Source organism: Chrysochloris asiatica, unplaced genomic scaffold, assembly GCF_000296735.1.
Source record: "Chrysochloris asiatica unplaced genomic scaffold, ChrAsi1.0 scaffold00042, whole genome shotgun sequence".
Classification (NCBI taxonomy): Eukaryota; Metazoa; Chordata; class Mammalia; order Afrosoricida; family Chrysochloridae; genus Chrysochloris; species Chrysochloris asiatica.
In genome coordinates, this window is record NW_006408560.1 from 6,365,392 (window position 1) to 6,376,878 (window position 11,487).

Sequence of the window (11,487 nt, forward strand, 5' to 3'; positions counted from 1 at the left end):
GTTTCTTTTCCTTTAAAAAATTAGCCCATAGGTTGTTTTCTACAGAAAAGCAGCAGCAGAAAATGGTAGTGCTCTATTTAAATTTTTGGTTTTGTTTGAAACAGTCTGGCCAGATATCTATCCATTCTCCCCACCCCCCACAAGGCGCAATTATACTCCCAAAGTATGTTTATTGCTAAGTAGTTAAAAAAAAAAAAAAAAAAAAAAAATCACTGATTCACCTGGAGAAAATCCAACACACATAGCTGGTCTTTCTCATCAGTCTCTTCTAACTCCCTGGAGAGAACTTTTTTTTTTTTTTCCTTTTAAACAACAACCTTCTTAGCTGAGCTCAGCCCTTAAAAAGGACAAGGAAAAGATAGGCAGCAGATCTCCTCTCAAACTAGAGCACATGACAAATGATTTTTTAGGAGGAAATAAAACTTCAGGGGAAAAGGATTCCCCCTTTAAGCTCCTCTCCCTCCCAACTCAATAAACTGTGATTTAAACTACCCCCAGTTCCTAATAACCACCCATGAGCAGACATTACTGTTCGGTTTTTCTAGATCCTCTAGGAGGAAAATATCCAACCTAATTTCAACCAAAATTCAAATCAAGAGCAGACCTGTCTAATCTTCCCAGTTTCCTCCCAACTCTACCACCATGTGCTTTTTTCCCACCTAAAAGAACTTTGGTCTATTTTTTCTTTATTGACTGAGAACCTCCTTTGCCTGTTTCTCTCACAGACTTAAGCCCACCGCCCACCCCACACACCATACCTTCCCCTAGTACTTTCCCTTAGGTCCTGAGGTGGAATCCAATGGGTTATGAGACAGAACCACTATCTTTCCCCCTAGTACTTTCTTAATCCCATCAAATTAAGTTTAGCCCTGGAGGCACCATTCAGCCCTGACCTGCTCTTGTGAGCCTGGCAGCACTCCAACACACACACTTAAGTTTCCAGCCAGGCTCCCCTAAACATTACTGTGTTTGCCCCATCAACATGGGGCCTGGGTCTTGATGAGCCAATTTGTTAACCTTAACTTTCTTGTTTAGCCCCTTTGCCCTCCAAGGTTCCACCCATTCAGAATCTGTGCACCAACAGTTCCCCACCCGGTTCACGTTCCCGCCTCCTCAGTTCTTCCCTGTAACAGCAGGAGCAGAAGTTGTTTGTCTCAGGGTGTCCATAGAAGCTGCAGTTCGGTTGTTTACATTTGGTCTGGGTTGGAGGAAGCCCCTGGGGACCTCCAGTCCATCCATCTGGTTCAGGGGGCTCTCTGTAGCCGTTGTTATAGGAATCAGCCACGCGAAAGGGAGGAGGTAACAATGCACCCCTGTGAATGCCATCCTTGGGGTGGCTGCTTGGTTCCAGCGAAGGGTTGCTGTCCTGATGTGAGTAGGTTCGCCCAGGAGGGCACTGTCTGGGGAAGGTGGCATATGGTGGTAGGCTACTCCCACACAGACCCCCTGCCAACTGCCTCCGGGGTTCCTGGCAGTGAATTCCACCTCCAGAAGGCCGAGGGATAGTAAAGCCCCCAGGGTAGCCAGTTGAGAATGCTGTTGCCTTGGACTCTGCTGGGGAGGCAGGCAGCAGCTCTTCCCCACCATCTGGTTCTGGTTTTTTGGCTGGAGGAGGCCCACTTCCTACCCCTCCATTCATGATCTTCCTCTCTGTGTCCTTCTGCTTCTGCTCTGCCAGGAATCTTTCCTCAGCATCAGAAAGGTAGCGCTGGATCATCTCCTCCTGATATTGGTGGCGGTGACCCATCTTCAGGGTTCCAACAAAAATAAACTTTCCCTCCCCCTGCATTGCAATCCTCATAATGCTCAGACTTTGCATCACCTCCTGGCTATACTTGTTCCCTCCATTACCAATAGATTCTGATGTGGGTTTCTCAGACACGGGCCCATCCCCAGCTGCCTCCTCCTTGTTACATTTCCAGCTCTTCAGTGTGTTTTTCTTCTTTTTCTCAAGTGTCTCAGTGCCACCGCTTACCCCTGATCCCGTTCCCAACCCTCCAGGCTTAGAACCCTTGCTGTGCATTAGACCTCCCATGTTCTTCTTGAGTTTGCTGCCCAAGGTTTTGCCAAAGCTGCCCAGTTTGTTTGCCACAGAATCTGCTCTCTTCTTGTCCTTCTCCCGATCTCGCTTTGACTTATCCTTCCGCCTGTTGCTTTCATTGCTGGTAGAACTGCTGCCAACTGATTCCTTGTCTGATTCCCCAGACTCAGGAGTGGACCGGGGCTCGTCTCCAGCTGAAGCTGTGGGGGATTCAGGCTGGGCCAGGGGAGCCTGGAAGAGGCAAGAACAGTGTTGTCAGTTATCTCTTGGTCTGGGTTGAGGGAAAACCCATCTATCTAGCTCAGGGAGTTCCTTACAGCCACTGTTATGGGGAATTATCCATTTGGAGGAGGCATGTTAACACTCCTATGAATTCCAATCTTGGAAAGACTCTCTAGCTCCAGAGAAGGATTTCCAGGAAGATATGGTCCTTCCTCACCTTCAGTCACCTCTCCCATGAGCCATGGGAAAATGTATCTTATATCTACATTTTCTCTCACTCACCTCAACTTGACTTCCTTGTGTAATAAGGTAATATCAAGACAAAGTCTGACTGCTCTTCTAGAACAATGAGCAACCAGTACATTGCCTCTGGGTAAGGAGGACAACAATTTCATAGACACTAGAATGTTCGTAACAAGGGGCTCAAACATTACAATTATGAGGATGATGCTGAACCGAGTAGTGTTTCTTTCTGTTGTACATACAGGGTCACTATGTGTTGGAAGCAATTCAACAGTAGTACCTAACAACAGAATGTACTTTGTTACACAATTCTCTATCCAATTCTGCTCTAAATTAACCTGAAGCAAGACTTAACTAACTAAAACCAATGAAGTCTAGCCATTCTTCATCCCAACTTTTATGCATTCAGCACAGGAATCCATCAATTTGCCTTTCCTTTATGTTCCTATTCTACATATAATCATGGTGTCCTGAGAACTCACTGGATCAAGAGCCCTTTAAGCTATTCCATGGCCCTCTGCACAATATAGGTCTACCTACTGAGGACTTAGGTCAAAGTAATGATGACATTCAATTTATATATGTATAAAAAAAAAGTCCAGGAACTTTTAAGAATATGTTTTCATATCAGAAAGGAGATGTGGGAAATAGAAGGTACTAAAGGAAGTCCTGGTGTGTCACTGAAGGATACACATTGGACTGCTAACCACAAGTTTGGTGGTTCAAACTCACTGGCTGCTCCTTGGAAACCCTATACAGGGTTGCTATGAGTGGGGATCAACTTGATGGCACCTAACAACAACAAAGGGCAGAAAGGCAGGAAAAAGTACCCTGTGAAACTTATGTGATACCTTCCAGTTATGCATAACCTTGAATTATAAGCCACCACTCAACACATATTCAGAACACCATCAGATCTTGTTCTCCCTGCCACCAAAATCGAAGATGTACAGGATAGGGCTGGGTGAAGTCTACCTGTGCATCAGAAGACAGCGGGATCCACTTCACATTCATATAGCTATGCAGCAGATTCAGTTTGACCTCTAGGGACAGAATTACACTGTGAAAAGGAGAAGAAGAAAAAAAATAATTGAAAACTTACTGTGACTTTTAAAAACATAGCAGCATGATTCAGTTGGGAGGTAGGGTGCAATGCAAGAGGCTACAAGTCTAGGACTTGCTGACAGGAATGGGTTGGAATTACAGCTCCATTAATTACTACCTTTATGACCTTAAGCAAGTCACTTCAATGTCCTTGAATTTGGGGTTTATAATGGGGATGGTGGTTATGTGCTGTGGAGTCGGTTCCGACTCATAGCGACCCTGGTACAGGGTTTTCAAGGCTGTATGGGAAGCAGAAAGCCTCATCTTTCTCCCACGAAACAGCTGGTAGTTTTGAACTGCTGACCTTGCAGTTCACAGCCCAATTCGTAACCATTAAGCTAACAGAGCTCCTTTATAATAGGGATACATAATACCATCTATCCTGTAAGGTTGTGAAGACATAGTGTTTGGAAAGGGCCTAGCACAGTGTCTAGAAAATATGAAACAGAACCATTATTATTATTTTATTGTAAATATTATTTAGCAGGAGCTTTTGATAAGGAGCTCTGGTAGTGTAGTGGTTACGAATCGGGCTGCGAACCTTAAGGTCAGCGGTTCGAAACTACCAGTCGCTCCACGGGAGAAAGATGAGGCTTTCTACTCCCGTAAAGATTTACACCCTCGGAAACCCTGTACAGGGTCGCTACTGGTCGGAACTGACTCGACAGCACTTAACAACAACAACAAGAACAAGGAGCTTTTGATAATCAGGTGAGAACTTATTTTAAAAAGCCACAAATTCTGGATTTTTAAATCAAACCTTTTGAGTGTCAGTTGCAAGACCCCAACGAAGGAGGCACTGAATAAGAGGGAAGGGAGGAGCTTTGCTATTCATACATTCTTCATAACGAAGCTGTGGAGGGAGGCAAGAGGAAGGCCAAACAAGCTGGGGATTTGGGGGAGAAGGAAATGGGCAGTATTTTTCTTACAGTTGGTTTAAATACCAGAAAAGCAAAAACCCGGAGCAGACCATTTTGGTCAACTTTTTAAAACCCCTCTCTCTCATTTGGTGACTTGGAGAAGAAGTCCCATTTGATGAGCATTCTTAATTTTCTAATCATTTTGGAGATTGTGGAATGTATAAGACTAGGTACACTCTCTCTGCTTAAGAATCAGTCAAGATTCTGGTGTTCTATTTCTCTCACAGGAACTTACTGGATCTTTCCAATTTCTCAAAGAAAAAGGAGTTGAGCTGGAGAAAATCCCCATCAGCCAGATGTTGTATGTGGAAGTGATCCCAGCCACAGAATACATGAAAAGGTTCTGCCCACCTACCTGGCCAGTCGGACATTGTCACTGTCATCTTTGCCCCATTCCCAGCCTTTTCCAGGGTCCACAGCAAAGTGCAAGGGCAACAGCTTATGCTCTGAATCTGTAAGTGGGATTACAGCTGGGGAGGAAAAATAATACGTCATATCAAAGAGTCACCTCAAGGAGAGAGGAGGCCCACTGAACACAGACAGCCGGACTTGGCTGAAAAAGAGGCAAAAATCATATCCTAAGTCTCAAACTGTAGTCATGCTTCAATTCTTACATTTGAATGACTTTTGGCATTAAATGCCAAACAGATTGGTTTCTCCTATCACCAAGCATACAATTTTAGCCACTAATCTCTATGACTCCCCACCAGTCACTCAACTAACACTCAATGATGTTCTTGCCAATTAATGTGTATTTAGGGAATTAAAAAAATCATTATTAAGAAGAATATAGCAGCATCATTTTGAAGGTCCCTGACCCTAATGCATAAGCCCTTTACTCTAGAAGAGGAAGAAGGGAAGTGAGGCTCCTGTGTTTCCCCCAACCATTCTTTAAAAAACCCTAGTATAAAGATAGGGATAAGGGTTATGCAGCATGAAGGATGTAATCAGCGTCACTGCAAGGTGAGTGTTATGTAACTGTTGAAGTGGTAGAAATGTTCTGTAGTGTATATTTTCACTGCAGTAACAAACTACAAAACAAACACTGGTCTATCTTCCTGCTGAGGGAAATACTATCCACATGGTGGCACTGTGGGGGAGGTGCTGCACTACTAACTCAGAAACTCTATTACAGGGTCACTGAGTCAGAAATGACTTGAGAGCAATGGGTTTGCTTTTAGGTTGGCACTGTCTGGGCTTCCACGTCACTTAATGCTTTCTTCCTGTGTTATCTCTTATTTCAATTTTTTTCAAGTTAAAATGAAGCAAATGACAAGACACTGAAACACAGACACTGACTCAGCACCTTGTTCCTTGGTGTTGTCCTTCTGCTCCATGGACACAAGTGCAGAAAAGTGGGCTTGATCGTAGGCGAGCACCAGAGGAGAGCGGTGACACTGGTTGGCTGGGACCTCCAAGGGCAGGTAGATCCCCCCAAAGGGGATGGGGGCAAATGCTGCCGGAAACCAGGGAGGAGGCCATTATTGAGGGTATGCTCCTCGCCTAGCCTACAGTCTCTTCACCCATCTGCTGAGTCATCCCTTTCATTTCCAGTCCCTGTTAAATGATTCTTTCCTAGGAAACCACGTCAATTAACCCCAACGGCTTTATTTTGAATCATGTGAGAATTCTGTATTGTCCTGACTTATAGCTTGCTTTTTCAAAGGATCGATACAAGGGGGCTTCAAAAAGTTCATGGAAGATGGAATGAAAAGATAATGGAATTTTTCCATGAACTTTTTGAAGTCACCCTCATCTATTCCCTCCTGCATCCCCCTTCTGATGCTTAGCTCAAGACTCTGAAAGTAGGAGGTGAAATGAAGTCTTACCTGACTGGGTCACTCACCTTCACCTCCAGAGTCCCGCAGCATGGTGTCTGCCACGACAACTATAGGCCTCCTAAGCACATGGGCAAGGACAAAGACGTGGAATTCCTCTAGGCTCTCATATACAGGCTCCTCTGAACTCTCCACCCTAGATTATAGGAGGAAGATAAAGACAGGTATAAAGGAAAGGAGAGGGGAAGAAAACAAAACCAGAGACCCCTAAAGACCAATACTGCCAATTTATTTGTTGAAAAAAAATCATTTATCCTGCACAATTTCCCCAAATCTTGATAGGATACAATTTTAATTCCTTAGCATAGTAGAAGAGAAACCTTAGCATGGCAGACAAAATATGGATTGCCAGCCTCATCTATCATTTTATACCATGAAAATGCAATACTAAACTACTTATAGTTCCTAGAACATACATTTCTGTGCTTTTGTTATGGCCCCTCCCCTTCCTTCTAACATCCTTTTACCAAAGAGCTTGCTAGACACTAGACACTATAGACACTGGGGGACTCAGGGAAAATTATTTCTGCTCCTCAACTTAGCCATACTTACCCACCACAGTTGGCTCCATTGGTACCTAGATGCATGCGGGGTTCACTTGAGGCAAGCTTGATCAGCTCATTCCATTCTTTCTGCCATTCATCCTCTGTGTATACCAGCCCTGACTGTATGAAAGACAGGTAGGGACATAACGCAATTAGGTTCCAACAGTAATATCCACTCCACCTCAGGTTATCCTACTCCTATTTTTTTAGGAGCTTTCATAGCGTAGTGGATTACAAACTGAGCTGCTAACCTTTCAGTTCATATCTACCATTGCTCCGTGGGAGAAAGATGAGACTTTCTGCTCCCATAAAGATTTACAATCTCAGAACCGACTTGATGGCACTTAACAACAGAATGGTGGTAGTTGTATGCCTTTAAACCATCTTTGTAGTCCACCCAGCGTATTAGCCCACAGCATCACACCAGGACTAACATTCTGTTAGTACTTGGTTTATGATTTGTACCACACAAGTTCTTCTCCTTTTCCAGTCAAGATACACAAAAGAATAGTCTATGATCTTATTCACACTTCTTTATCGTCCATGCTTTCCCAACCCATTGCAATCTGTCTTGTGTTTCTGCCCTCCACTTCCTCCAACCCATACACCACTTTACCTAACTGATTCTGACAGAGGACATCAATGATCTTCTAACTGCCAAATCCAGTGGATACTTTATGTCTCATCTTTCTCAGCCTTTGTATGGCATTTGGTATCATCAAAACTTTCTCTTCAAACTTTTTTTCCTTCAAATTCTACACTACTTTCTCGTACCTCTCTGAACTCTGTCTGCCCCATGAATATTGTGTGAATGATTTTAGCTCTGGTTACATCTGGGTGACCTCATCTACTATCAAGATCTAGTTTACTACTATCTATAGAGGATTTCGCCTGCAAATCTCAAGGTCAACAGTTCGAAACTACCAGAGGGATTGTGAATGAAAGATGAGTATTTCTGCTCCCTTATACTTTGGGAGCCTCCTAGTTTGGTGCTGTGGGTTAATGAGCCAGACTGTAAAGCCATTTGAACTGGAAGGTCGGTGGTTCAAGCTCACCAGCTGCTCCTTGGAAACCCTATACAGGTTCGCTATGGGTCGGTATCAACTTGATGGTACTTATAGAGGATAAGCACTGGACAGCAAACCACAAGATTGACAGTTCAAGCCCGCCAGTCGCACCACAAGAGAAAGATGAGGCTTTCTGCTCTCATCATGACTGACTGCTTCAGAAATCCTATAAAGGGTCACTATGAGTTGGAACTGATTCGATGGCACTTAACAACAACAACATATGCTCATCACACTAAAATCCCTCCCTTTCCAGCAACCCAGACAGCCTCTTAATTTTTACATTTACACATCCAGCTACTCTACTGAAGACTGCCACCTGTCCACAGCTACCTCACTTTATATTATCAAACAGAACTCCTAGCGCTTACAAAAGCCATTCCCCTTACTCTGCCATCTATCTTAGAGATTAGCACCATCTATCTACCCAAATACCCAAGCTAGAAACAGTGAGCTGAGACTCCTCCCCTCTTTCATCTACCCCACACCTGGATCCCTTCATTTGACAAACATTAAACATAAACTACTGTAATGTACTCCTAAGTGGTTTCACTATCTCCAGCCATGCACACAATTATGTATTTAATGTCAACCTCCCACTACTGCTAGTTGCCCTGGAGCTATTAGTTGTCCTTGAGTTGATTCCAACTCATGGTGACCTCACTACGTTTTCAGATCTGTTCACTTTCAGAAGCAGATCACCAGGCTTTACTTCCAAGGTGACGCTGGGTGGGTTTGAATCACCAACTATTGGTAGTTATTGTTGTTAAGTGCTATCAAGTCAATTCCAATTCAGAGCAAGTTGGGGGTGTATAGGGTTTCCTAGGAGTGGCTGGTGGGTTTGAACCTCTGACCTTGCAATTAGCAGTCCAGTATTATCCTACAGTGCCACACCAGGCCCCTGAACCTATTGGTTAGTAGTCAAAGATGTAACCATTTGTGCCACCAAGGACTCATTTCTCACTACTGTCCTAAAAACTCCTTAATCAAGTTTTTTGCAATATCCCCAGTGCTGGCTCTGTGATCAGCAGTCAATAAACACATTTTTAGTGAAACTGAAATTTTTATCAAAGCAGAGGAGCAGTGGTGCATGCAATTTTAAAGTGTCATATTGATTTTAGGATGGATATGATTATTTGGGAGATAAATTTACCTAATTTTTCTTGGCCTATATTAGCATTAACATGAGTTGATACCATTTGAAGAAATACTACTGGCAGAGGAGAAGGAATCACACTGGAAACTTGAGTGAAAGTTTATTTCAGTGATGAACAAGTTTAACTGGGGTTAAAGAAGTGCTATGAGTACATTTTACTTTAATAAATTAAAAGATGACAAAGTTATTATCAGATTGTAAAATGCTATTCCAAATATTTTTAAAAATTAAAAATGAAATCAACAATGCATAGGTTATATAAGGTGCTGGCCACTGATACAGGACATTCAGAATTGTTTGCCTCCCTCTTTTTTTCCATCTCTTCTTCCTGTTTTTACACACACACAACCACTAGGTGGTGCCCTTCTGGCCTGAAAATGCTCCCAATGGGTTTTACCACTTATTTCAACACAAAATAAATAAGGTTGGATAAATCAAAGCCAACTTAGTTTGATGTTTGGTACTGGCCAAAAGAAGTTCCCAGTCTATCACTTACCTCCTCTCATTCCCAGTTCAAAGGTAGGATACTATGCTATGAATTATTCTGAGCAAGAACAATTAATGAGGTCACAGTTTCCATATTTGTGCTGAGCAAAGGGTTAAAGGAGTAAAAAGACTGCTCCTTCCCTGCCCACTATTCTTAGTGCATTTAATTTCCCTTGGGAACTTTGAGAGGGATAGGTGGCCGATCAAGGATGGGCATTTTTGGTCTCCTGGCTATCATCTTAATCTCACCCCCCACTTTACAATAATAACTACAGTAGCTTTTAATAGCTAGAATTGAGCATTTCATAGCTTTTTTATGAATGTTGTGCTCATGTCTACTTAATAGCTAGCATGCTGTCTTCTGGCCTTTTCTTGTCTCTGAGGTGGTCAACTCTTAGGTTCTGGTGTGAACTCAGCAGTGAAGAAAAGAAGGCAAAAATATTCACTTGCTTTGGGTTCAAAACTCTAGGTTGGAGCTAGCTCAGCTTTAGGTTAAGCAAAAGAAACTCTCTACAGGTGTGGTCCAGTTCACCAAGTTGCCACAACAGGGTTTAACGGCCATAGATTTCTTGGCCTTGTCCCAGTAATTTATTTCTCTCAGGAATTTTCTGAGGCAGACTGACTGACCAAGAAAAGGATTCTGATCTTATCATCTCACCTTTAACAATTGGGTTCTTTGTATTTGATAAAGAAACCTATCATATCCTATTTAGATATTTTCAGTCTTTAGGGCATTCAAGTCTACTATCTAAAACTAAACAAAATCTTACTTCTATGTTATGACCAGTTATGATGGAATAACAGAAGGAATGAAGAAAATGGAAAAAGTAAAGCTTCTGAAAAGATTTTCATGTGGGAAAAACAAACATACACGAGGGAAAAGGAGATAAGGAAGGCCCATTAGGACAGGGATTGGCAAACTTTTTCTGTAAAGGTCCAGGCAGTAAATATTTTAGGTTTTGTGGGTTTTATGCAATGAATCTACTCTGCCATTATAGTGGAAGTTTCCCAACATATTGGACACTTGGGCAAAGCTTGCTTGCTTTCTCCTGGGTCTGGATCCTGTATCTGGCTCTCAATTTGACCTCCAGTTTTTTGGACTTGAGCCAGTGAGCTGATCTATTGCCTGCAGATCCCGGGAGTCATCTGACCTTCTGGCCATCTGACCTGCTGATCAATCTTAATTTATCTGACCCACAGACTTGAGATTTGCCCACCTCTACAATTCCTTCCTTCCAGACCTTAATGATTTACTCCATCGCAGCAGATGATAGACTTTTTGGCAGGAAACATGGTTCAACAGCCTGAGGTTGAGCCACTCCATACCCTGACTTTCTGGAAACTTTCACCACTTCTAGACATGGATGAAGCATGGGATCTGACTTCCAAAGTGATTTTGAGTGATACAGCATGAAGGCTGTACAGCTAAGATGGTAGATTGGGTAGATGTGCAGTGAGGAGCTTCATCATCAACAACACAGAATACCAGATCAAGCAGGATTGGGGATGGTGCTAGCCACATATAAAGGAACAGTTACAACAAGATTAGAAGGCTTACAGCTAGGGGAATTTGTAGCAGAATCAAGAAATCTATTGCTTTCTAATTCAAGATGCTAAGCTACTCCCGGAGCCACCATCTTGGGAAAGACCAAGTGGGGAGAAGGATCAAAACAGCCACGAACACCTGACAGAACCTCGGAGATACAGGTGTGGACATTCTTTTTTTTGGTATCTGTCCGTTGGTCTCTTGCTGTCTGCGCACCTCCATTCTGGTGACTAGAGGGGATGCCTGAGCGAATGGACACCCCACCCCAACCTCTGGAGGGTTCCACTACCCATGCGCACAGATCTCCTCAAAATTTAAA

General features: G+C 43.1%; 1 protein-coding gene across 1 annotated transcript in view; it reads right to left on the reverse strand.

Annotated features, from left to right (window-relative positions):
• Positions 1–350: 350 nt before the first annotated feature.
• OTUD7B (OTU domain containing 7B) overlaps positions 351–11,487 on the reverse strand; it is an 81,681-nt gene continuing 70,544 nt past the window's right edge. The window contains exons 7-12 of the mRNA XM_006861352.1: positions 6,921–7,033; positions 6,377–6,504; positions 5,837–5,986; positions 4,886–5,000; positions 3,482–3,566; positions 351–2,272 (exon numbers count right to left, since the gene is read on the reverse strand). Of these exons, the coding sequence (XP_006861414.1) occupies positions 1,064–2,272; positions 3,482–3,566; positions 4,886–5,000; positions 5,837–5,986; positions 6,377–6,504; positions 6,921–7,033 (1,800 nt within the window). The 3' untranslated portion in view covers positions 351–1,063. The remainder of the gene's footprint in view (positions 2,273–3,481; positions 3,567–4,885; positions 5,001–5,836; positions 5,987–6,376; positions 6,505–6,920; positions 7,034–11,487) is intronic.